This window comes from Ambystoma mexicanum, chromosome 1p (genome assembly GCF_040938575.1).
Source record: "Ambystoma mexicanum isolate Mex_15411 chromosome 1p, UKY_AmexF1_1, whole genome shotgun sequence".
Lineage (NCBI taxonomy): Eukaryota > Metazoa > Chordata > Amphibia > Caudata > Ambystomatidae > Ambystoma > Ambystoma mexicanum.
Window position 1 is genome coordinate 1496933973 of NC_090921.1, and position 27534 is coordinate 1496961506.

Here is a 27534-nt window from a genome sequence, read left to right on the forward strand (position 1 = left end):
GTATATCGACTGGGGGTCAGTGGAGGTACGTTTTCCTGCCGTTGGATCCAGTAGAAGATTCCAAGGAGCTGCAGGTGCAAGTATTTTTCCAGCTGGTTCCAAGAGCAGAATGCACCCCTTTGTGAAGAAGAAATGCAAAAGGCACTGATGCAGACCTCTTCAGGACACTTCACCAGTCGGGGGCAAGTGATTTCCAGCAACGGCCACTGCGCAGAGCAGGTGTCTTTTCATTCATGGTTGAAGCCCTTCCAGAGCAGGATCCTTTGATGCTGGGAAGCTGAAACTTGGCAGGAAGGCATGAGCCTAGACTACTGAAGTTCCGGTGACGAACACGTAACGGCGGCGATTCTACCGAGGTAACCCACTAGAGAGTTGGTTAGTCCACTGGGAGATCAGGTAGTCCAGCAGGGCTTCGACACGACAAACGCAGAAAGGGAGGCCATGCCTCTTTGGGAGTTTTCCATGAATCTTCAGTCGACTGCTCTTCTACACCGGATGCTTGGCTACAACGCAGATCTAAAGAAATGGCTGCTGAGTTTTCTTATCTGAAATCCTGCCTGGAAGCAATTCCAAGCCCACCAGTGGTATAGATCTGCAGCATTCGAACAGCCAGTAGTGATCCAGTCGGGGACCACTGTGGATTTCACTCATGCCCAAACTCTGGCACCACAGATGCGGATTGGGACCAGACAGTCCACCCACTTCCTGGGCCACATACACACAGGCATCACTAGCTTGCGTAAGCAGCAGCTTTCCTGGGCAAGTGCATGACCTTATATGGGATTTCCTGACCTGAGCACAAAATCACTTTGCATGGCCATTTTAGGGCACTAGCCACATGTAGTAGACATAAGTTGTAAACGTGTATGTGCACACAGAAAATAATGCAAAAATGGTAAAAACTATTGCCCCCAACCTGTCTTCAGGCACATATGATCAAATATCCCAAGTGTAAAAGACAAGGGATCCCTGCTGCACTACATTGTAAGATGCTGTGTGGATTGTTAAAAAGTTAACAAAAAAGGGAAACGAGTTCCCACTACTGATAGTTGAAAAAATGAACAAAAGGCCAGGGAAGTGAAGCTGAAGACTTCACCTTCCTGTAAAGCCAGGACCGGTTCAAAAACAAAGTTTTGGGCGGGGGGGGGGGGGGATTTCCATAGAATATGGCTGGAAAGTTGCCTAAAGAGATATTTTCTTACATTGGAACTGGCTTATGCAACAGTTGGGGGGGGGGGGGGGTGGGTAGGGGTGGAGCTGTTTGAGACATTGGCAGTGTACAGACACTGAAAGGTTAGAGCGTTAAACGAACTGGCAGGACCCGGATGGGCACCAGTACATGTGCAAAATGGCACATCTGCTGAACAATTTTGAATAGTCAGAGTTTTGGAGCAGATGAGCTTTGGCTTATGGTAGCAACAAGAGCGTGCGAGAGGTCTTGAGAGAAAATGATCTAATAGTTCTGATACAGACGAAGCGAGTAGCGATGAAGACCCTGAATTGCTCATTTTAGGTGAGACTGTGAGAACGAGCAGAGGAGCAAAGAGCGCATTAGTAATTTTAACGCAAAGCCTAAGGTAGAGACGCTGAAGATGAATTAAAAGAATCTTTTGAGGCATAGCCCATAGAGAACACATTTGTTTATGGACATTGTGGTTCCAACAATTGAAGGGGTGCAGACAGGCTATCCAACCAAGGAAAAACTGGAAGGTATTTGTGATCCCAATACTACAATGAGTGCAGTGGCGCCAACCTGACAAGGGGGCAAAGAAGAACTGACGAATGCAGAGGTGCTAATAAAGATAAGTGAGGCCACCAGGCAAGTCCGGTCTATGAAGGCCTCATCCAAACTGGTGGACCTCTGCTCCTCTAAAACTATTAAGGCCAATATTGACACCCTCACCCCAGCCAAATCTCTGCAATCTCTCCTTTTCGACTGGAGTTTTCCCAACTGCCCTTAAGTACTCCCTTGTGCACCCTCTGCTCAAGAAACCCCCTGCCGACCCCTCCATTCTGGAAAACTACCACCCTATCTCCATCACTACCTTCTTGGGAAAACTCTTGGAGAAGTTGGCTATCACTCAGCTGACGCGCCACACCTAATATATTGGCTGCTTCCATGACCTTCAGTCTGGCTTTAGAGCATCCAGAGGCACGGAAACTGCTCTTCTGAACACCCGTGAAGACCTATTCTCAAATCTTGACACTAACACTCCATCTGTCCTCATGCTCCTTAAACTCTCCTGCCTTCGACACGGTTAACCTCAACATCCTGATTGCACGTCTTCATGACACCCTGGGAATCACTGGTCAGGCTCTGGCGTGAATTATCTCCTTCCTCTCCGACCGCCCTTACCAGGTGGAACTTGGAGCCTTTCTCTCGACTACTGCTTTCGCAACCTGTGGCGTTCCCCATGGATCTAAGAGCTCCCCTTGGTTCTTCAACGTCTATATGGCTGCCTTGGCACGTGCGATTGCCACTTTCACCCCTAACTTCCAATGTTACGCGGATGACAGGCAATTATCTTTCAGGCTACCCTCGGTCGCCGCCTCCTCCTCGGTCATACTAGACTGTCTGCTATTCAATCATGGTGTGCTGCAAATTACCTCTGCCTCAACACCAGTAGGACTGAGATTGTTCTCATTGGGACCCCTACTCCCGCTTTCCCACTTTAGCTCTGGCCGGCCTCCCTTGGCCCTGCGCCTGCAGCCACCTGCGAGGAAAAAAACCTTGGGAGTGCTCTTAGACTTTTTAGAGATGTCAGAAATGTGAGAGGGGAGTCAATCAGCTACACCTCCTCAGAGATACTCTTCCTTTTCTCACTTACCCCGAGCGGCTCACTGTCTCCAGCGCCTTGGTTCTCTGCAGGCTGTACTATTGCAACAGCCTCTTCCTCAACCTCCCTTCTGCCCTGCGTCCTCTGCAACTCTTCCAGAAGAGAACTGCAAAACCTATCCTTGGCCTCAAGCCCAGGGACTGATCTCTCCGGCTCTGAAATCTCTTCACTGGCTCCCCGTGGCTGCAAGGATCAAGTTCAAGACCCTCTGCATTGTCCACAAGGCTTTCTGGGGCCTGGGACCTTCCTACCTGCAACGCTGCCTACCGAAATACTGTCCCTCACGAGCCCCCTGCTCGTCTACCTCCAACCCTCTGCGAGTGAGCCAGTTCTCCAAGCAGAGTTTTGGAGGGAGATCCTTATCCTCAGCAGAGCCTCCCTTTGGAATAGCCTCCCTGCCGCCCTCCGTCTTGAACCTGACCATCTTAAGTTTTGGAAACTCATCAAGACCTTACTTTTCTTGTTGCATTTGAATGTACTGTTGTGTCTGTGCTTGTTGTTTGCATAGGCGCTTGCTATGGTTTCCCTTGTGGTGACTGTGGTTGCAGCGGAATCTGCTGCGTTTGCAGCACATTTGTCTGATACTGTGTGAGATCTTGGGCACAACACTCCGGTGGTTCTGTATTTTACTGTGGGAAATAACCAGTCCACCCTCTTGGAGCTTGCCAGTTCTGCTGCATGCCCCCTCCACACGTTCAGGCAATATGTCCTGTCTTCCCACTATTCCAACACTGTTACGGTTGTCCTACATCAAACCCCCCTCCGGCCGCCCCTTGAGGGTTTTGAAATCGCCTCCTGGAGGCCCATTCCCTCTACCACGTACCCACCCGGATCTACGGTGTACCCTATATTGATTAGCTGCGTAGGCGGTAACTCTTGTATGAGCACTCTTTGCCGCTCGTCAGTACTGCTCCTTCTATAGCATGTTTCGACAACTTCTACTGAACTATCTTTGCTTCCTCAAGCTTTCCTATTCTCAGCTTTTTTCTTAGTCTTCTCTAATAACAAAACAAAGGGGGGTCTGGGAGTCTCTCTGCCAGCACGAACACAGCCCATTGACCTGTCCTTGGGTGGATGGCCCCTGAGAGAGTCTCAACCAAGTCTTTAGGTCGCTGTCCCTTTCACAGAGGAGAAATATCCCAGCATATCAGTCTTTGTCCTGCCCAGGGGCAGTCCAGCACCGAAATTCTAGGCAATTCTCTCTGAACAAGAGTACCAACAGCATCCCCATACACATGTTTCAGCCTTGTTAGGCATCATCAGTGAGGTGGGGCTGTGCCCTCTGAGAACTGTGAGCAAGGGGTCCACGTCTGGATTCCCCATGTAACTTAGGGTGAGACCCAAAGTTACTTAATATGCAAATCAAAGGGGGGGTCTGGGAGTCTCTCTACCAGCACAAACACAGCCCATTGACCTGTTCTTGGGTGGATGGCTCCTGGGAGAGTCTCAACCAAGTCTACCTCACTGTCCCTTTTACAGAGGAGAAATATCCCTGCATATCAGTCTTTGTCCTGCACTGAAATGCTAGAACAATCGACAATAATGTACGATAGTCAAATGTATTTCTGGCCATGGCTTTGCTTCCATTCCTCCCAGTTTTCATCTGCCATTGCACTGGCTCAGGCAGTCGCTGACATGAAATATGATAAAATAACGCTACGGTTTTATCCAACCATTCCCTCGTCTCAAGACTCCCAACTGTCTTGAATCGCCTGAATATAAGCAACATGATCTTCGTTCTCTCCCATTTTCCATGTCATAATCTTGGCCATGTCTGACGTATCAAGCTACTGTACTCCATTGTCTTCTCTGCAAATATTAAATGGCGCTCATCATGTCCTGTTTTGTGCTGTTACAATCGCATATCCCGCTCGTCTCCAAATGTCTTTCAGCTCTCGCCCCTAGAATAGCTGCTAGTAGGCCTTTTATGTCACCCACTGCTAATGTAATTCCCGCTGTGATTCTTTCTAACTCATAAATCCATTTACACACTCCTGAAGTCAAACTGGGTAATTTACACTTTAAATTATCTTTATCCATCTGCAGTTAGGCTATATATTGTGGTCGTCCTCCCCCTTTCTCTAATAATGGAAACTGTGTAAATTGTGTTCTACAATCTGATCCACCCATGCGTCTTGTCTTCCAGGTTGGGCTGGTTTCGCCTGCTCGTCTTTGTCGTGGCAATTACCTCAGTCTACTTACTTTAGGCGGGGACATTCCCCTTACATTATGCAACAGTCTTTGTGGGCGTTCGGGATATGATCTAGGTTCTGCTGTTTTTTCTTCCAGTTCTCCTAAATCTGACCACTTTTACCCCTCCTATGTTTGGCCCTGTCGAGGAGCCACATGCACGCTCTCATTTTCTTCCCTATCTTGTTCTCGCATACCCCAACTGGCATGGCTGTTATCCCTTTACTCGTCAAGATCTAGTCTGCTTACGTCATCTGATCTACCTCTTGTTCTCCAGCATGGGGTCTGGCATGGATTCACATGCTCATGAATATTCCCCGTCGTCAGGCCGGGAATCCTTGGTATAGAAAAAAATCAGTATCAGTTTAGTTTCTGATCTGTCTTTCTTAGTAGTAACCAATCACTGGTCTCTGGGTCATATTGCCAATGACTGCCCTCTTCCTAAGCCCCGCCTCTGGCAGCCATCCTCAGATTTTTACCGCACGTTCAAGTGTTGGGATTCCTCGTGCTGTAGCTCTCGAGCTTTTGCTGCGTTTTTGCACTTTTTTCAGGAGATTGTTCTCATTTTTTCGGTTAAATAGAGCCTCAAGCTCCACTGTTTCTACATCCGATCAACGGGGATCCGTTTCAGAGTTTTCTACGCCCCTCAAGGGTGAAGGTTTTGTCGAGTTACACTTTTGGAGGATTCCAGAAGTTCTGAGGCCTACCCCGGACATGGCCCAGGAGAAAGGGAAGCTCGAGGCTCTGGAAGCTGTTCAGGACCTGCCCTGGATGCCAGCTTCAGAATGTTTTCAAGGAGGACGAGCATTCGTTATGCCTCTACTGTCTCCATGAGGACAAGACGCACACGGAGAAGGACTGTGCATTTTGTGGGAATATGTCGGAGCGGACCATGAAGGATCACCACCTCCGTCTCGCCAACTGGCTGGAAGGGAAGAGCCCGTCAGGCGAGAAGAAGAAAAAGAAGTCCGAGCGGTCTTCTAAGTTCTGTGAGGGCGCCCCCGCGACGGGGGCCCAACAAAAGGCTAAGCACCGCGAGTCCGCGGGCACTGGGAGCGCCGAACGGTCGGGCTCCTTGGCTGCCAGGCAGGGCGCATCCTCCCCTGCGCCATCAACCACGAGCCAACGCTCTGGCTCGGGTAAGAGGAAGTCAGAGAACCCGGCGAAGCTTCTGAAGAGGCCCCGGTCGATCTCGAAGATTCTGGCAGAGGGGGAGCGAGGCTTGGACCCTCCCCCCAAGGTGAAGGCCCCAGGCGTACAGAAGGTGACGATGGCCTTAATTCACCCTGCTAAGACCTCGATTGAGGATGTCGCCACGGCCCTGGCTCAGCCTGTGGAGGCTACACCAGTGGAGGCGACCTCAGGACCCAGAGTCTCCCTGCCACCGCGGAGGGAGTCGTCTTTCAGGCCCATTGAGAAGACCCCCACGAAGTCCTCGTTGGAAAAGGTGGGGGAGGGGCTGGTGGCCATCGTGGATGTGGACACTACCTCTGAAGAAGAGCTCATCGAAGTCGTGGAAGAGGCCCAGCCCATCGGGAGGGATCCTGACGAGAGCGACGGTGTCGCCGACGAGGCTCCTCAAGAGCCCTCACGCCCGTCGTTTCCGGCGCCGCAGGACACTTCGGCGGCCATTTTGTCAGCGATTCAGTCCTTATGCTCGGAGATACGGACAAGGTTGCCCCTCCCCCCGACGGAGGTACCTGAGCCAGACCCGACGGGGGAACCGGGGCCAGGACCTTGGGAAAGTCCACCGCATAAGAGGAGGAGGACGCATCCTACGCCACCTCTCCCACCTCTGCGGCCTGCTCTGCCTTCCCCCTGGTCTACTACCCACGGGGATGATACAGGCACAGACACGGCTACGACGGGTACAGATGACGATGGAGGCGACGACGGGATGTGTCCCTCGTCACCCCCTGCTTGGACGTCCCTGCCCGACGAGATTGGATCCTTTCATGTCATGATTTCCAGGGCATCCAAGCTCTTCCAGCTCTGCCCAGAAGAGAAGAAGGAAGGGTTCCTTTACCAACGGTGCGAGGCTAAAAGGAAGACGGTCCTCGCCGTACCGCTTCTTGATGACATCTGGGATGAGGGGCTCACCCTCCTCAAGAACCCTGCCACGGCGCTGGCAAAGAGTGACCAGTACGAGAAGAAGTACCGGGTCTCCGACGCTGCCCCCTTGTGCCTTCGGGCGCAACCTACCCCGGTTTCGGTCGTCTTGGCAGCGGCAAAGAAGAAAGCTGGGGGGGGCATCGGCCTCGACATCAACTTCCCCGCCGGACTTCGAGGGCAGGAAGCTGGACACGATGGGACGACGGATCATCTCATCCGCAGCAACGACTATCAAGGATGAGATAGTCCGCTACGACAGGGAGTTGTGGTTCAAAATCGCCCCTCTGTTGGACTTCTTTCCAGAGGCCAAAAGGGCTGAGGCCCTTGAAATCCTACAGGAAGGTGAGATTGCTTCGGACCACGCCATCACGGTGGCAACGGACATCGCCGACACCGGTTTCCGTCAGTTGGGCAACAGCGTTTGCTTGAGACGACGAGGATGGCTCAAGGCCACGGATTTCCGCCAGGACATACAAACCAAGGTTTTGGACATGCCCTTCGACGGGAACAACCTGTTTGGGAAGGCAGTTGATGAGTCCCTTCAGGCCATCAAGACACAGAGACTGCCCGGGCACTGGGAGTGCTCCAACAACGACAGCCATCGTTTCGGAGTTCCAGAGGCAGACAAGGTGCCTCCAAGGGATCCGGCAGTGGCTCCTCCACGTACCGCCAAGGGGCCAGATCTTCGTCCCAGGAAGCCTACAGGGGACGCGGCAAGTCAGGTGGTGCCCGTCATCGACCGGGAGGTCAAGGAGGCAAGGCGGTCTCCAAACAAGATTGAACCGACCATGGGGTCGGGCCCCCGCCAAAGCACCCCGGTGGGAGGCCGGCTGGCGAGGTTCATCAGCGTGTGGGAGTCCATCTCCACCGACCGTTGTGCGCTGGACGCCCTGGCCCAAGGGCACGCCCTCGAGTTTCAGAAGAAGTGCCCTTGCGTTCCACCCATGGCCAGGAAGGAAAATCACGTCCCTCAACTACTCTTGGAAGTAAGGGCGATGCTCAAGAAGGGTGCCATCGAGCTCGTCCCAAAGAGGCTTCGGGGCTCTGGAGTTTACTCAAGGTACTTCCTTGTAAAAAAGAAGACGGGAGGATGGCGCCCCATCCTGGACCTGCAACGACTGAACAAGTACATCGAGGCACAGAAGTTCCGTATGGTCACCCTCCAGCACGTGCTGGGACAGCTGGAGGAGGGCGATTTGCTGTCGTCGTTGGACTTGGAGGATGCGTACTTCCACATCCCCATTCTAAAGAGACACCGAAAGTTCCTCTGTTTCGTGGTCCAAGGGCGGCACTACCAGTTCAAGGCCCTCCCGTTCGGATTGAAGTCGGCACCCAGGGTGTTCACCAAGTGCCTCGCACTGGGGGCGGCGCGGCTGCGCCTACAGGGGATCCACGTCTACCCCTACCTGGACTACTGGCTCATCCAGGCAAGGACAAGGGAGCTCGCCGTGGAGCACACTGCGAAGACCGTCCAGCTGCTCACGGACCTGGGATTCTCCATCAACTTTCCAAAATCCCACCTGGTTCCGTCGCCAGTCGCCCTGTTTCTGGGAGCCAAGCTTGACGCAGTGGCGCGGCTGGCCTCGCCGTCGGAGGAAAGGACCAGGACCATTCTGGGCAAGGTGAAGCGTCTGCTGGCCCCGGACATGGCCAGGGTAAGATCTATCAAGTCCCTCCTCGGGATGATGTCCTCCTGCATTTATCTGGTGCGCCTTTGCAGGCTTCAGATGCGCCCCTTACAAGAGTTCCTCGACGTCCGCTGGGTCCAGTCGACGGCCAGCTTCGAGGACAGGATCCCTCTCAACGAGACGTTGCGTCAGGCGATCCGGTGGTGGGGTACCTGCTCCCATTTGTCGGTGGGCACAGACTTTCAGACCCCTGCTCACCAGCTGACTGTGACGACGGACGCCTCCCTGGAAGGTTGGGGAGCGCACTCCGGAGATCTTCACGCGAGAGGCCTTTGGCTCCCGGAGGAGAAGTCACTCCACATCAACATCTTGGAGCTCCGCACAGTGTTCTGGGCCCTCAGGTCCTTTCTTCCGTCCCTCAAGGGCAAGGTGGTGATCATCTTCACTGACAACACCACCACGATGTTCTACATCCGGAAGCAGGGCGGAACCAGGTCCCCGGCCCTATCCAAGGAAGCCCAGGATCTGTGGCATTGGGCTGTCGCCCAAGGGATGTTTCTGATGCCTCTTCATCTGGCAGTAATAAAAAACACGATCGCCGACTCACTCAGCAGGGAGCTGCGCTCCTGCCACGAGTGGGAACTACGCCAGGATCAAGTGGATCGACTCTTCAGACGATGGGGCGAACCCCAAATCGATCTCTTTGCGACGGCGACGAATTCCAAGTGCCGGAGGTTCGCCAGCAGGTTCCCCCAGCCGAGGAGCATGGGCGATGCTTTCTCGTTCCCCTGGGATGGCCTATTTCTTTATGCGTTCCCTCCGCTGCCGTTGCTGCTCCGGCTCATCAACGAGCTCAAGAGGTCCCAGTGCAGGGTGATCCTCGTCGAACCGGCGTGGCTGAGACAGATCTGGTTCTTGGACCTTTTGGACTTGTCAACGTCCACACCAGTCAAGCTGCCGACGGATGCAGACCTTCTCTCCAGAGAAGGAGGCGCCATTCTTCACCACAACCCGGAGTCGCTGAACTTGCAGGCCTGGCTCCTGCAGCACTAGAGTTTGGAGGGTACGACGTCCCGGCCGACTGCAGAGAGGTTCTTGCAAAGGCCAGGGCGTCCTCAACTCTCAAGTGCTACGGACATAAATGGAAGAGGTTCTCTGTCTGGTGCCGCGCACAGAAGATTAACCCTCTGCGGATTACGGCCCCTCAAGTACTGCCGTACCTACTGTCGCTGGCCAAAGCTGGACTGACTCACGCCTCCATCCAAAATACATCTGGTTGCAATTTCCCGATATACCAGGACTACGGGCCGGGCGTCCTTGTGGTCTCATCGCCTGATGAAAGAATTCATGAAGGGACTATTTTGATCATTCCCGCCGGTGAAGGCTCCTGCCCCGGCGTGTGGTGCTGACCAGGCTCATGGGGGGCTCAATTCGAGCCTATGCATTCGGCGCCTTTGAAGTTCCTGTCATGGAAGACAGCTTTCCTCGTGGCCATCGCCTCCGCACGACGAGTGGGAGAGATCTAGGCCCCATCTTGCAAGCCTCCATGCTTGACTTTTCATGACACGAGGGTGGTGCTGAGGACGCACCCCTCCTTTATGCCCAAGGTGCCGTCGGACTTCCACCTCAACGAGCCCTTGGTGTTGCCAGTCTTCTTCCTGTCGCCTTCGTCGCCGGCCGAGAGGACTTTGTACTTGCTGGATGTAGCTAGAGCGCTGAAGTTCTACGTGGACCGCACCAATAGTTTTTGGAAGACGTCACAGCTGTTTGTGAATTTTGGGACTGTGAATCAAGGGAAGGCTCTCTCGAAGACTTCTATTTCCAGATGGCTCTCCGGCTGCATCATGCAATGTCACCGGTTGGCAAACCGACGGCTGCCCGGCTGTCCGAGAGCCCATTCGACCAGAGCGATTGCTGCTACCACGGCGTTCCTGTCTGGTGTGCCCCTGCTGGACATCTGCAGGGCTGCGACGTGGCGGTCAACGCACACCTTCACAAGATTCTACTGTGTCGATTAGGACTCCAGGGAGGAGTTCCAGGGTCAGCCAAACAGTGCTGCGCAACCTGTTCGCCTAAGGTGAGCCTGGTGAGGAGATGTTTAATGTTGAGTTGTTGTATTGCTTAATGTTGAGCCTGTTGCCACCTCCCGTGGTTGTGCATGTGTGTACTGCTATGTATTCTCTTATTCATGAGCATGTGAATCCATCCCAGAACCCATGCTGGAGAAGGAACAAGTTACTTATCTGTAACTGTTGTTCTCCAGCATGGGTCTGGCATGGATTCACATGTGAACCCTCCCTCCTTCCCCTCTGCGGCTCTTCACTTGGTCATACTCCCACTTTACGTGCTACCAAATCTGAGGATGGCTGCCAGAGGCGGGGCTTAGGGAGAGGGCAGTCATTGGCTGGGGGCAGTATGACCCAGAGACCAGTGATTGGTTACTACTAAGAAAGACAGATCAGAAACTAAACGGATACTGATTTTTTTTCTATACCAAGGATTCCCGGCCTGACGGGGAATATTCATGAGCATGTGAATCCATGCCAGACCCATGCTGGAGAACAACAGTTACAGGTAAGTAACTTGTTCCTTTCTTCCAGTGGAGATCCTTTGATACTCCCACTGGTCTCCTAACCATCTTTTCCCCCTCCTCTGCCTATATAGCTCCCCAATCCTTTTCCCTATGCCTTCTGCCTCATGCTAATCAGGCCATGTTGATACGCTAGATATATTTCTTGCATCTCCCTGCAGGGCTGTTGTGACCTTTCCTTCCTCCCATCATTCTCGTTCACATGGTATTACACATCTATTAACGATTGATATATTTCGCCATCCCTTTTTCCTTTACTCCTTATTTCCTTTTTTCTTTTCTTCTCTGTAATCTTCTTACTTTGAATGTTTGTTTCTATTTCTTCCCACTTCTTCTCTTCTTTTCTTTCCTTTATCTGCTCTTTATACCTCCTTCGTTCCTCCTTTCGTTTCCTTCTCATTTTTGTATGTGCTTTTCCATTCTTTTTCCTTTCTTTCCTGCTCCTCTATCTTCTCTTTCCTTAACATCAATACCCTTTCCGTCTAATTTGATTAATCTCTCCTCCCATCCACTCATTCTGTAAATTTGTCAGTTTGCTAGCTTTATCTTTCTCTCCTTTTTGTCTCTTGGTCTATCCCGATCAGTCTGTCCCTTCTCTCATTACGCTCTTCAGATTTACTGCGGCCAGACACACATTTGCATGCTTTAATCTCTCTACTGTACTATCTTCACTACTATAAACGGGGGTGCATATATCGGATTGATACACCCCGCTGCTGCTTTTAACTCCTTTGGAGAAGGAATCTATCGGCAGTTCACCTAGCTGAAGAGAAGAACAAGGCGGCGGACGCTCTGAGTAGGCAGAGCACAGTCTCCCACGAGTGGGAACTAGCTCAGGAAGTCCTTCAAGAGATCTTCACCATTTGGCGAACCCCTTAAGTGGATCTGTTTGCTACCGAGGTGAATCGGAAGTGCGAACAGTATTGCTCAAGGGAATTTCCTCCAAGAGGCGCTCTAGGGGACACATTTGTACTGGACTGGGAATTTCCACTTCTATACGTGTTTCCTCCAGTCCCCGTGATTCCTCATGTAATCAAGAGGTTGAGAAAGTTCAGGAAGACCATGATGCTGATTTCCCCAGATTGGGCCAGGAGAAAATGGCACTCAGACCTTCTGGACATGTCCATCTGCCCTCCTATGCGTCTTCCACAAAGAGAGGATCTCCTCTCGCAATAGGACGGTCGAGTTCTCCATCCAGAGGTCAAAACGCTGACCATTCACGCATGGCTTCTAAGAGGTTGAGGTATAAGGATTGGGACCCCCCGGATGACGTGATGGAGATTTTGCTTTCTGCCAGAAGGCCAGCAACAAAGTCCTTGTATAATACTCCTATGGTACTCTTTCCTGTTACTTGCCCAATTTGGGGCTCCAAGTTGGCACTATAAAGGGATACTTGTCAGCGCTTTCTATTTTCAAGCGCTCCTCGGAAGTTATCTTATTTTAAAATGCCCTTGGTTATTCAATTTCTGAAAGGGCTCACAAATGTGTACCCTCCAACACTCTTTCAGGTTCCCATCTGGGATTTTAAATTTAGTTCTAAGATTTCTCACATGTATCCCTCTTGAGCCATTACATTCTTGCCCGTTAAGGCACCTTACTTTGAAGACAATTCTGCTAGTGGCAATTACATCAGCCCGCAGGGCGAGCGAGTTGCAGGTGCTTTCTTGTAAGCCTCCTCTCACCATTTTCCATGGGGACAAAGTTACTCTTCAGGTCAAACCTTTTTTTTTTTTTAACCAAAAATATGACTTCCATTGGTCACGGAAAATTACCTTATCTTCTTTCTATCCTCTGCATGCAAGTAAGGTGGAAGAAAGGCTACACAGAAAGGACCCGAAAAGGGCTCCGTTTCTATATCTCCATAATGGCTAAATTTCGACAAAATGACCTGCTCTTTGTTGGGTATACTGGACACAAATTGGGTCTAGCGGTATCAAAATAGACGCTGTCCAGATGGATAATTTTGGCAATTAAGGAATGCTATAAATTGGCTGGTAAAGAGCCTCCAAAAGGGCTAAGGGCCGACTCAGCTAGAGGCATGGCGACTTCAACGGCTCTTCAGAGGGGTGTCCCGGGGCAAGATATTTGTGCAGCGGCCACCTGGTCATCAATGCACACCTTCGTGAAGCACTATTGCTTGGACTCAACATCATCTCAAGGTGGCCTTTTTGCAAAAGCCGTCCTTCACACGGTTCATGAATAGCCTTTCTGGTACTCCCTCCCCCGAATTCATACTGCTTTGGGAGCCTATCTAAGATGAGGTACGTGGGAGGACACAATCCATTCGAAGAACAAGTTACTTACCAACTGTAACGTTGTTTTCGATTGGATGTTTGTCGCACGTATAGCTCATCGACCCTCTGAGCCTACCCCGCAATACAGTTTTTGCTAATTGCTCTCTAAATTCCTTAAGAGCTGGCGGTCAATGAATGCCTGGTCATCTGATGCACTTCATCATATCGTAAAAACATAACTGAAGCCAACGGGCGCAGCTCGAGCCCTTTATACTGCGGATGACGTAGACACTAGATGGCAGCCCTTGGGGGATATCGACACTGCGACCTCCAGCACAGCGCCCTCTGGTGGAAAAATGTTTCAGAAGAAGCAATGCTGGAAGATACAAATATCTAAGATAATATGTGGGAGGAACATCCAATCGAAAGAACGTTACAGTTGGTAAGTAACTTGTTCGTCTCTGTGGTCGTACTTATGTCTTCATAAGGACAAAGGAGCTGAGGGTATTGTGACCTGCCCTACATGCTGATTAAGCATGCACTCCTTTTCTGGTGGGATTTATTTCTCTCTGTGATACGTTTTCCATAGCTCTAAAATAGCTAAAGTTTATTTGTAACTTTTTCTCTGTTTACGCAGCATGCAATAATGTTGTGTTGCAATAATGTTCTCGATAGGTAAGCCTCTTGAGGCCATGGCATGAACATTTTGTCAGCTGTGCCTTTTACCCATCCAGCATGATATTTCCTAATCTTCAAGTGTGTACCTCTCTAATGTTTTGTTTTTTTTTATTTTTTTTATTCTGCAACTACTTCAATCGATTAGTATTATCTCAACGTTCTTATTTCCGTTCTTTCACAATACTTTATGTATCAAAAACAATTCGGGCAAGCATCAATTGCTGCCCATTCCTCAAACGATTTCTTCAAACAATTTTCAAGCCTACACAATAATATTCTGTTTCTTCGTTACAGTTCTATCAGTTCTAACTATCCTGTTTTATTATTGGCAATCTTAGACTCTTACCTTGCTATATTTTTTCTCCAGCTGTTACCCTCCTTGGATTGGCACCAATTGCTGTTTTTAGGGTCTGATAAAAAGCCAAATTATTACTGTTACTATATTTCCAGTTTACAACCTAAATTATCACAACTAATCGAAACCACATGTCTTTTTCAACCAAATCAACTTCTTAATTTAACATATTCATAACGCCAAACAAATGTGCACAACAATTTCTACGATCGTCTTTCTTTCTTTCGCTAGTAAAAGTATCTCTCCATTTTACCCCATTTTGGAGTGTGAAACACATCCTTCATATTGGACTTACCTCGGGTATCCGTTACTTAATATTCCATTTTTAGCCTCGAAATTTTGGTGGCACAAGATAACGACCTATGGTAAATGTTGTATCCGCCTCCAAATTCATTATATCAAGACGTTTGCGCAATGGTCAAAAATCAATATCCTACATCTATACAACGCTATGTGAGAAATATGGAAGATCTTCTATCCTCCATTGCCATGGACCATAAGGATCTATATGAACGATCTACAGTGGTAAAAAGGAAATTCTTTCAAATGGACTGGTCCAAGATTATTGATCTCAATGCAAAATACAAATCCTTCCAAGATAAATACTGTTTCTTTCATAAACAATTACCAAAAATGCAATATTTTTCCATGTCCAAAAGCCAGAAATGCGTACCTGAGATTTAAGTTCAATGTCATCAACACAGGAGAAAGAACTAAGTACTGGTCCAAAACCTATGACATTAAAGAAGGGGGTACTTTGTAGATTCTGTAATAGTAAAGATACCCCAGAGTCGCTAAAGCATCTTGTGATATATTGTACTGAATTTGAAACAAATCGTAATTTCTATATGGGCCAATTCTACGATGGTAATTCGGCATCCTCTAGAGAATTGTTGTGGAGTCAATGCATGTGGGGAAAATCTCAAAGATTAATAATAGCCTTAACACGCTTTATTGTAGTAATAGAGCAAAGAACACTAGACCTTGGATAAATATGTTGAGACGGTTTGTGACTTGTGTAAAGTAATACTCGTGATTAAGTGATTTATGTTTAAATGTGATTTTTATCAGGCAATTTACTTCTATGCACATTTAATGACAGATTTTATGTTGTATGTATTTTTTTGTTCTTTTTTCATACATGTTTTAATGTTTTCTCATCAAATATTTGTAAAGGTGCATTGACCCAAAAACAAATTAAAAAAAAAAAAAAATATATATATTCTATTTTGGAGTGTGATGCATTGCCTTCTATCACCTTGAGAATGGGTATCTCTTCTTAAATCAATCATGTTTTCCCCACTATATATATATTTACACATGCAATACAATCCCTCCCTTTTTATTTGCCTTTTTCGATGGTCTACTTGGGTACGTTGCTCAATTTAAGCCCTTCGGTAAGGAGACTTCCCCAATCAATCACTTTGCCTTTAGTCCGCGGGGTGCCCGTGGTTCGGGGCATGAATTTCTTCTGAGGTCCCTGCCAACCGCCTCGATTTACGTGCATGATGCTTCCGCTATCCACAGGAAAATCAACGATCTTCCGGCTGGTGGCGGAAGATGTCAAAAATCCATGTGTCCGAATCTGAATCATCTGTACCGCTACCAAATGTTCAGTAGCACATGGAGCATTCCAAATGCTGAATGATATTGCCACAATAAATGGGCCGAAATAACCAGACAGACTTGAGGAATATGCCAAAATACTACTTTATTATCAGTGCAATAAAGTATGGAAACCTGGTGAATAAGCAGATTGCAGCTCACACACACTAATGCATTTCGTTACACAAGGTTTTATACCTCGACATACGTCCGTTACGTCATCCTACATGGCTAAAGGTAAAAACCCACTGGTTCGAGGGATTGCTTAAGAGAACATAGTTTGTGTAAGTTTTATTATCATCATTGAATGCCTCTTATCGGATAGGCATGCCTTGGACCACCTCAAACTACGTAAAACACAAATAATAACCATACCAGCAGCAGATAGGCCCATGCAACAATGTATGGTCCACCATTACATAGATGCTCATAATTGGTTGGTGCACTCTTACCAACCTTGGATATTCAACTTGTTAGCAGCACGTAAGCAACGAACCGCAGGTGCAAGGGAACAACGTCAGACAACTGTCTTTCTTAGCTAATTAGCCATATTTCTTCATTGATGCCCTAAGCCAAGGCTGCTTCTTTGTAGTTGACCTTGCTGACTGTTCTGTTCCTTAGAAGTTTAAAGGTTGTGAAGGTACATTTCTATCTTCGCCTGGAGCTTTATGAATAGGCCTTGTTTTCCGGTCCTGAATCACGTGTGAGGAGACTATGATTTTGTCAGTTTTTGCCCTTCTATTCAGTGCTATTTAATTCAATTATATTGGATGCATTTACTCTTTGGCCTCTGCAGACTTGGTTGCTCCATTCTGCATTCGCTTTCTGCATCTTTAATTTGACAATACTTGGCACTGACAGTTGTTCACTCCTTTTCTTAATCTAAGAGAGATGTCCTGCGTACGTAGCTTATCCTCTTCAACTCCCTTCGAGCCATGTATTTGCTCTTGCTGTGGCATTCTTGATTCTGAGCCAAGCAAATACCCTTTGTTGCACAAATTTGTATTCCAGTGCATGTCAGCATTGCTGCCTTGGTTTTCCTTCTTGCCTACTATCATGTGATACTGACGTTCATTTCTTAGCATGGCTGCTTTACTAGTGTTAGAAGTTTGCTGAAGTAGCAAATCCATATGTCATCTACCTTGCGTTTCTGCACATATATATTCATCACATATCTTGTCACTTATCTTTATGGTGTATGTCTGTTCTTCATATTCGCATATATGTTTATCACTTCAGTCGCATCTTTGCTCTTTAGATATTCATACATCGAGTTCAGTGCGTCCACGTATCTTCTCTTTAATGGCGTCCCTTTACATCTGTCAGACTTTACTTATAGTTCTTCTATGTCCAGTGGTGTTTGTAGGCTCATGTCTACCGAATCAGTTTGAAGGGCACGTTCGATACAGTTGTTTGAGCGCATAATGTGTCTCATACCTTCGATGGGGTATTGGGATGATGCAAGGTGTCGAGCACAGTGCTTACTTGTTCTTCCTGTATGACTGAGGTGTGGGGGTGGGCTCTATAAATGTTGTGTACATCTGCCTCTCTACACTCCCTGTAAGAGTTTTGACTCAAGTGGATGTCTCCCGGGTTCTGGTACTAACAAGACTGGACCCTTGCCATGCCTTCTGCAGAGTTAACTGAACAATCTCTTATACTCCGGCAACTGGTCCTGTGCCGATCAACAGGGATGGTCCTCTGTGTCCGAACTGTCAACCACATTAGGCCTAGGCGCAATGCACTTTATTGGCCGTCTATAAAAGTGAGCATAACACTCAAAGTGCTCTGTACCAATCTAGCCTATCATGTGATACTTGATTCAAAGAACTCTGGTAATTTTCACGCGTCACTATATAAAAGGCTTCCGAGAGGAGGCTTAAAGCTTGAGTTGATTGGCCCCAAAGTCTGCAATGACCTTAAGGACAATCTGACCCATTCTGAACCACTTCCTCTTCAGTAAAGAAGCCCATCTCGGCTACAAACGTGCATGCATATGGTATTTCAGGATTTTGATCAGTTTTCCCCATCTCCACAAACCATGTCAAACCCACAACAAAGATCTGCTCCAGTGACTGCGACCTATCCCTGGGACATCCACATCACCAGAAAGCTCTTAAACTGTAAAGGCTTGCATTGAATGTTACACATTTTTTTACTGCCTACTCCAATCCCTCACTGCATCTCACTAGTGCTCTGAAGCAGTTTGTTTTTGTATAGGCAGCTGTCAGTGATAGAATTTCACTACCTGCTCCCTGGTTAAGGAATGGTGGGGGGGTCATAGAGGGCAGCTATCTCCTTCCGTACGCCCACCTGCTCTGAATTGTCTGAAGAGTAGAAGAAAGAAGAGCGCAAAATGAAATTATGGATAAAGGAGGGAAACATGGGGTAGAATTTGGATACAATTGAGGGCAGTGTGCAGTTTCATGATCAACCAGTCTTTTGCATGCAAGGCTATACCACTTAACATGCAAGGTTGTATCTCCCCTGACGCGTGGCATTCCCACTGCAAGGTTCTCTACCGTTCCCCAAATGGGAATTGGAATCGTGAGCATTTATGACTCTTCACGAACTTCAGGGGATAGATCTATCAAGCCTGTAATCTCGGTGCCGGTATTAACCAAGGTTTTTTTAATGTAATTCTGGCCACTGCAGCAATGTCAGCTGCTTGGAATGGTGCGTTGATTGTTCCAGTCTTACAGAAGGGTGAAAGGGCTGCACTGTCAAAACTACTGCCCTATCTCCCTCCTCCACGCAGCTGGCAAAATATTTGCCAAATCCATTTTTAATCATCTGCAAGCATGGGTTGATGGTGCCTCCCCACTGAACTATCTCTAAGGGGTTTTCAGGTGTGTATAAGCACGGTGGATCCGAGCTTTAGGCTTCACCTGATATCCAGAAGCATCTGTTGATCACTAAAACTAGGTTGCATGCAGTGTTCGTGGACGTGAAGACAGCCTTGGATGGTATCCCCAGAGGGCTTAGGTCAGAGGCACTTCAGGCCAGGGGCATTCCTGAAAACTCTTTCATTCCAATACAATGCTTGTACTCTAATAGCACTGCAGTTGTACAATGGAGTTTGGCGGGGGCATGACCAAACCTGTCGACGGGGGTGTGTGCCAAGGATGTGTTTTGGTGCCTGTGTTAATTTGCATTTATATAGACTCTATCATTAGGCTGTGTTGCTGTCCACGTCTTTGATGGGGCTGCAACAGGCATTGGACTGCTTTGAGAACAAGTGTAGTGAGCTTGGGCTGGAGATCAACACTATTAAGAGCAAGTCGATTATCTGCAGCCCAAGGAATCCCAGTGGCAAAAGCCTGAACGCCATTGTGAGAGGCATTGTATTGGAGCAGGTACAGTGGCATGACTATCTGGGCCCTCGCTTTTCATTTGGTGGCAGTTGGCTGGCACAACTTTCGAAGGCCAAGACCACGTTGGAGAAAACTAGTGGGGCTTTAAAAAGTTATTACTTTGACATGGTGGAGGAGCAGTCAAACCAGTCCTTGTAGTGTACCATGCGCATGCAAAGGCATCTGCCATCTTTGGGTCTGAGGTTTGGGGTTATGTGAATCTTGCCCCTTTATCTGTGGTGGTGAGTACATTTCTTAAGAACGTGTTATTCCTCCCACAAAGCACTCCAAGTGCAGCAGTGCGGATTGAGTGCAATGTATGCTTTATTGGTGACAAAGTGGAAATGAGATCTGTTTTTTACTGCCTGAGCGTATGGGGCAATCCTGAGGCGGTTAAGTACAGAGATGCTCTCTCCTATGTGATGTGTCTGAGGAGATATTATAAAGTGCCCTGGTTGTTTCACGTGAGGAAATGTCTTTCTGTGCTGGCCTTAAGTATGTATTGGGAAAACCCTCTAAACATGCACTGAACTGCTAAACTACTGGTCAAATTGGCCTACTTCAGGCACAGGAGAAACAAACTTTAACCTAGCTTGTTCAGCACTGGTTAGTGGACCTGAATATTTGAGCTGTGAAATGCTACTAGGCTATGAAGAGACTAGCTGGATGTCATAGCTCCACCCTATGCCAGAGCATTATTTATCATGTTTCGTTTGGGCACATGCTGCTGAGGTCCGTCACTGCCAGTTGGGACAAGAACCAGAGCAAAGGTGGCCCAATCTATGATGCTGTGAATGAAAATGTAGTGCATTTTGTACTTTTTTGCCTGGGTTTGAAAGATCTTGGGAGCAAATATCCGGTTCCAGTGTTCACTCTTCATGGGCTGAGAACTATTATGGGGGCTATGTATCATTTTAAATCACTTGAAAATACTCTATTTGCTGTTGCCTTCTTTATTTGATACAAGAGGATGCCGACTCTTACAAGCTGAATTTTATCTGTTGCCTGCACTATGACTTTTCAAATGGTTATATTTAGTGGTTCGCGCCATATGGTTTTAACTTGCTTGAATGATAATGTGAAAACATGTCCTTTTGTTTGCTTTATGGAGTTTCAAATTGTGTTTTTTTGTGTTTTTATGAACGTTTGCATTTGTCCTGATGGCTTACGTAGAATAAAGATTTTCAACCTCATATACCACTTACTGTAGGCTTTGCTCACATCCTAAATAACAGTTCTGTGACCGGCGACTAATGATGCAACTTCAAAACTTGAACATTCATGGAAGTATTTAATGGTTGTTTACTGCAATTTCTGTGTAAACAGGCCTTGCCTTATTTTGATCGCCTGGATTATGTGTCTATGATGTGCAATGAACAGGCCTATTCTTTGGCCGTTGAGAAGCTGCTGAATATCCAGCCGCCACCAAGAGCACAGTGGATCAGAGGTAAGAAATGTTTCCCATTTTCTAATATATCGCAACATCTAACAGTACTGCCTTAAAGATGCAGAAGATTTTCTACCAGTAAAGTCTATGGTCTTTCCACATCGGCATACCGTTATAGATTTTTCGGCATAGTTGGGTTGTGTTTCTGACACACTAGTTGTACTGTCAATACGACAATTTACATGTCAACTAAAAATAAAACTGTAAATTAGGAGCTTGTGGCAGTTATGAGCAAACGTGCAACCTTCTTTTCCTGTCCATAGCAATACATGGCAAATTTGCTGTTTCAGTCTGTCATAAACATGCTTTGTGCCGCCTACACTTCTTTTCTCCTCCTGTCATCTCCTTTGGTTTTGTCAGTTTACACTCAGATTGTCCTGGTAAGCTGTTCTGATCCATGTTTAAAACACCTACCTGTTGAACATTTCAAATCCACTTCGTAGTATTTACAAGTTGGCAAAGTGTATGCAAATAATTTCTTTTCAACAATTTTATTATTTTTTTTTTCAGAAAATAGACCTCAGCATCACATGAAGCTTAATTGCAATACAGTTGACACATACACGGGAGAGCATTTGCAACTCGTGGGATTTTCCCACCGTGGCAAACCCAGTTTCTGCAGCTCTAGAAATCTCTGACCTTATGTGGTAGTTAGTTCTAGGCCCTATGTGAGCCAGCGGGTGTTGGGTGGGCGGCGGGGTCAGGCCTGGGAATTTCTCTGCATATTCCATGAAGTGGGCCCAGATGCTTCTGAAGGCAGTGACGTTTCCTGGGCACAATGCAGTGATTTTTCTCCGACACCACTATGTCCCAGCATTTTGTCCACCACATGGGTACTGATGGGCCGTCTGGAGGTTTCCACAACCGCGCTATGGAGATCTTGGTGGCTGTAAGGAGGTGGGTGATTAGCTTCGCTATCTGCCCTATTAGTGGGAATGATCCACCCCCGGTGTCTCCCAGTAATACTATGCCCGGATCCCAGGGGATCGCTAGGCCTGTGATGATCTTAATTTGTTCCAGTACCACCTGCCAAAATTCGCTAGCTTTTGGGCACGTCCAGAGCAGATGAAACAAGGATCCTATGTCTGTGCATCTCCAGCAGCTGGGAGGTATCGCGGGATTACTTTTGTTGAGCAGTTCGGGCGGTCTATAGTACCTATAGCACACTTTGTATTCCCCCTCTCTGTTAGTGATGCATTGGCTACTTCTAAGTAGCCATGTCCATATTCTGTCCCAGTCTTCTATTTCTAGTGCGCGCCCCAGGTCTTTTTCCTAGGTGAGCATTTTTTTCTCCTTACTATTTGGGTCTGTTTTGTCTAACAATCGATATAGCAATGAGATTTTACCCTTGGGTGAAGATGCTGTCAGAGTTTGCTCAAGTGCTGTAACTTCCCTCCCACCTTTCTCTTTAATCTCCCCATGTGATATCCAGTGTCTTAATTGTGCGTAGTGGAATCCCTCGGCCTCTGTGACATTGAATTTTGCATTACATTCTACGAATGTTAGGGGGTTCCCATTATTTAGGAAGTCTCCTATTCTTCTCAGGCCGCCCGCCCTCCAGTTTGCAAAGCTATTGGGGGGGATACCCGGGGTGAAGTCTGGATTATCCCAGATTGGAGTGAGGGGGCTTTGTGTGTGCCCAAGCAACCCCATTTGCGCACTGCACTCCTCCAGTTTGTTCAAATGTTTTTCATGGCCGAGTGGGGTCCAGTATTTGAGGGTGTGTAATATGTGGAAGGGAGGATAGTGGTGCGGAGCAGCATGCTTCCTCAATTTGCTTCCAGCAGGGCTGTTCTGTTGTGGTATCCCAAGCAAATGCATTTGAGAGTTGAGCAGCTCTGTTATCTAGCTATATCTGGGACCCCTAGACCGCCTAAGCTTCTGCCGTGGAGCATAATGCGTTTAGCTATGCACAGTATTTCTCCATATACATTTTAAGTATGCTTTTCTGCAATTTCAGTCGGTCCCCCCTCTGGAATGTGTACTGGGAGCGCTGCACAGTGATAAATTACTCTTTGTGCAATATTCATTTTGACCGCTGTAATACTCACTAGCCAAGAAATTTCCTGTTTCTGCCAGTGCTCCGGGTCCTTTTGAAGTTCCCGAAACAGCAGAGGGAAATTGCATTGATCTATTTTCTCCAATTTCTGAGGAATTTGGACTCCCAGATACCCAATAGAGGGTTCTGCCCATGGGATGGGGAGATTAGGGGCTAGTGAGTCCTTCTGTGCACGAGAGATATTAATAGCTAGGCACACTGATTTGGCATAGAAACCACCCCAATGTCTTCATTTCTTCCCACAGGCCTTCATGGACTTTCTATTTGTATTATTGTGAGGAGGATTTCCTCTGCGTACATGGCCCTTTTGTACTCTTGCTTGCCCACTGTAAGGCCCTGTATGTTTGTGTTCTGTCTGAGTTTAAGGACGAATGGCTCCATTGATAGGGCGAATATTAACCGGGAAAGTGGGCAGCCCTGACGTGTCGTCCTGGGTATGTATAGCTTGTCTGATCTGACCCCATTAATTCTTAAATATGTGGACTGGTTCTTGTAATTGTACATTGCCCAAGTTAAAAGGTTAGGGCCAAACCCAAAATGGGCCAGTGTTTTTCTGATATATCCCCAGTCTAAAAGGCCAAATGCTTTGTGGGCATCTTGGGAGATAACTGCCGTCGTCTTCTCTCCTGTTCTGTAAGCAGATTCGATGAGATCCATTGTGCGTCTGTTATCTTGGGTGCATCGACCGGGGATGAAGCCAGTCTGATCTGGATCTATTCATTTTGGGAGGGCTGTGCTCAGCCCAGTGGCGAGAATCTTGGAAAATATTTTCATCAATGTGATTGGTCTATAGGAGGAGCATAGTGCTGGGTCTTTGCCTGGTTTAAGGGTCAGTATTTTTAGGGATTCCGCCATGGACAGCGTGACATGGAAGAAGAGCCCATATCCAAGGCCGCATCTCTGCAGCATCCAACAACGCGGCTCAACTCTTTAAAATCTGCAAGGAACTGGCCAATCCTGCCGCAGTCTCTACCTCTCCTGTCCCTTCCCAGGCCCTCTGCATGGCACTGGCTTCTCACTTCATTTCAAAAACTCAGGACATCCTGTCCTCACTCTCCTCCTATCGCCTCCCTCCCTCTATTCCCTGCTCTTCCTTTGGCCCTTCTGCAGCCAACCCCCCTCCCTCCTTCTCTGCCTTTCCCTTTTTCTCTGCAGACAAGGTTTCTAGAAAAGTCAGATCTATGAAAGTCTTGTCGAAACAGGTTCACCCCTGTTCTTCCAAAACTATCAAGGACCACATCGACTCCATGGCTCCTGCCCTGGCTGATTTCTGCAATCACTCCTTCGCCACTAGAGTCTTCCATCCCCCCTGAAGCACTCCCTTGTGCACCTTCTTCTTAAGAAACCCTCTGCCGACCCCTCCTGCCCGGCTAACTATCGCCCAATCTCCATCACTCCCTTTCTGGGCAAGCTCCTGGAGAAACTGGCCATCTCCCAGCTTAATCTCCACACTGAATCTGTTAGTTGTCTTCATGACCATCAGTCTGGCTTCAGAGCTGCCAGAAGCACGGAAACTGCTCTCCTGAACATCCGTGAAGACTTGCTCTCCAACCTTGACTCCAACACCCCCTGCGTCCTCATCTTGCTTGATCTCTCTTCTGCCTTTGACACTGTCAAACAGGCCATCCCGCTCAACCGTCTCCATGATAACCTGGGTATCACTGGTCAGGTTCTGGTGTGGCTGACTTCTTTACTCTCCGACTGACCCTCCCATGTCCAACTTGGGTCCTTCCTCTCCGATATCGTTTTCTCTACCTGTGGTGTCCCCCAGGAATCTAACCTCTCTCCCTGGCTGTTCAACCAATACCTGGCACTCTTTGCCCATGGGATCGCCGCTCTCTGCCCCAACTTTTAGTGCTATGCGGATGATACCCAGCTCATTTTCAGGCTACCCCCCAGCCTCCTCCTCTCCTTCCCTCATTTCTGACTGTCTGCATCCAGGAGTGGTGTGCCACCAATGACCTCTGCCTTAATGCCAGTAAGACTGAGATTCTACTCATCGGCACACCCACTCCCTCCTTCCCTGCAGCACTCTGGCTGGCCTCTCTTGGCCCTCTTCCTGCTCCCACCTGCAAGGCTAAAAAACCTTGGGGTCATCTTCGACTCCACAATCTCCTTCTCTCCTCACATCTCTGATGTCTCTTAAGAAGTCACACTACCAGCTGCACCTCTTCAGAGGTATTCTTCCTTTCCTCTCCTTCCCCGAAAGCTTACTGTCTCCACAGCCCTCGTTCTCTCTAGGCTGGACTATTGTCACAGCCTCCATCTAAATCGGCCTGCCTCTACTCTCCGCCCTCTGCAACTTATCCAGAACAGGACTGCGAGACTTGTTCTTGGCCTCAAGCCCAGGGATCGTATCTCTCCACGACTGAAATCTCTGCACTGGCTCCCAGTGGCTGCAAGGATTAAGTTCAAAACCCTCTGCATTGTCCACAAGGCCTTCTGGGGGTGCAATACCTTTAACTCTCTTCCTAAATATCTTCCTTCTCGATCGCTTCGCTCATCCGTCTCCAACTCCCTCAGGGACAGTCGCTTCTCCAAGCAACGAGTTGGTGGTAGATATCTCTCTTTTCGGCAGGGGCCTCACTCTGGAACAGCCTTCCTGCCGCCCTGAAACTTGAGGAGAATCATCTCTGGTTCTGGGAGCGCCTCAAAACCTTCCTCTTTGCTTCTGCTTTCTCTTCCCCTCTCCCCTGCTGAATTCCTGACAGAAATTGCACTGGTTACCTGGCCACCCTTTCTGATCTTGGGGCCCAGACTCCGCCAGTTGCCCACCTGCACTGCCTCCCTGGGAACACATGCAGCTGGGGACTGTTTTCTGTATCCCTACAGTCCCCCTACCACCACTTATGTCTACACTTACCTTGCACTTGCCACCAGCTGGCCGTTTTTATTTATCTTATTCTACTTTCCCATGTACTGCACTTCCTCCTCCAAACCCCCCAATCACTTTTCCCTTTCCCCTTTCCCATGCACTTGCGCGATCTGAATGACACCTGACCTAATAGGATCGTTGTCTGTCTTCCCTTTGTTCCCCCTCCCTTGCCTTGTCGCGCCTTGAAACACTTGTGTATAGGCGCGTTATAAATGCCAGATCATATCATGCTGCTCATGGTGAGAATTGAGTTGAATAGGTCTGTGAGCTGTGGGGACAGGATCTGCGAGTAAACCTCAAAATATATCTGTGAGACCATGTCCCAGGGCAGAGTTTTGATCGCCTCAGCCGTTTCCTCTACAGTGATTGGGAGCTCTAGGGGATCCAAGCGGACCTCCGGGGGAGGCTTGCTGATGGAGTGTAGGTATTGTGCCTGCTTTTCAGATGTAATAGGGGGACCAGCCATGATTTCCCTGTGGTGTTCGATCATAATTTCCATCTTTTCCATTTCAGCAAATCGCAAGCTGCCATCAGCACCCTTGAGTTTTAAGATGTTGCTCCTATTGTGTATCTTTTTTAGTTTAGCGAGGATGTGATTAGCTTTATTCGCGTTAACGTAGAAGTGTTGCCCAAGCCGATCTATCTGCCCAATGCATTTCTAATACCTTCTTGGCTTTTTTGAGGTCCCTCTCGATTTTCCTAGTCTGATGTCTTTTATAGGCTTTTTTTAACTCTGCCACTCCGTTTTCCAGTTTAGACCCCTGAAGTCGTGAGATCCTCCTTTGTTCCGCTACTGCACTCATTAAAGTTCCCCATATGACTGGCTTCAGAGCATCCCAAATCATGGCCCTGGGGGAATCCCTTGTTGTGTTCGCCCTAAAATAATGGTTCAGGGGTCTCGCCCACTTCCCGTTTGACTAGCAGGGTGGCGTCCTGTAGTTTCCAATACTTTTGGGGGAAGGGAGGGGGATGGAGATCCCTGTATTCGGGGGTCTGCTGTGACCGGTGTATGGTCTGATAGGATTCGATGTATTTGAGCCTTTTCAAGGCACAGAAATAGGACACTTGCCGTTAAGATTAGATCTATCCTAGAGAAGCCTTTGTGTGCGTTTGAGTAGAAGGTAAAATTGGTAGCTTCCTTTATTTGCTAATCACCACACATCTACTGTCTCAGTTTTTCTAAGAAGCCTAGCAAGACCCAAGGACCTGGAGAAAAGGAGGCAGTGTTTTGTAGATCTGTGGGTCTGGGACTACATTGAAGTCCCCGTCGATCAGGAGGTGGCCTTCAGTGAATTTCAGAATAGTGTGGATTAAATCGAGCAGGAATTTTTCTTGCCCAGTATTTGGACAATATATAGCTGCTATGGTGAGTAGTTGTTATAGGAAGTGTCCCTTTATCAGGATTAATCTACCCCTAGGATCCCGTTTTACTGTGTTTTGGGTCGAAGGAACATTTTTGCTAAGCAGGATCGCTACCTCACATTTTTTTTTCTCCCAAAGTGGCAAAGTTGGATTTCTTGAATCTTTTGAATTTGACTCAGATGTTTATCTGCCTGCAGCAGGTGTGCCTT

General features: G+C 48.1%; 1 protein-coding gene across 1 annotated transcript in view; it reads left to right on the forward strand.

Annotated features, from left to right (window-relative positions):
* Positions 1-27534, forward strand: part of NDUFS2 (NADH:ubiquinone oxidoreductase core subunit S2) — a 502212-nt gene that overhangs the window by 98270 nt on the left and 376408 nt on the right. The window contains exon 4 of the mRNA XM_069607180.1: positions 20909-21029. Within this exon, the coding sequence (XP_069463281.1) occupies positions 20909-21029 (121 nt within the window). The remainder of the gene's footprint in view (positions 1-20908; positions 21030-27534) is intronic.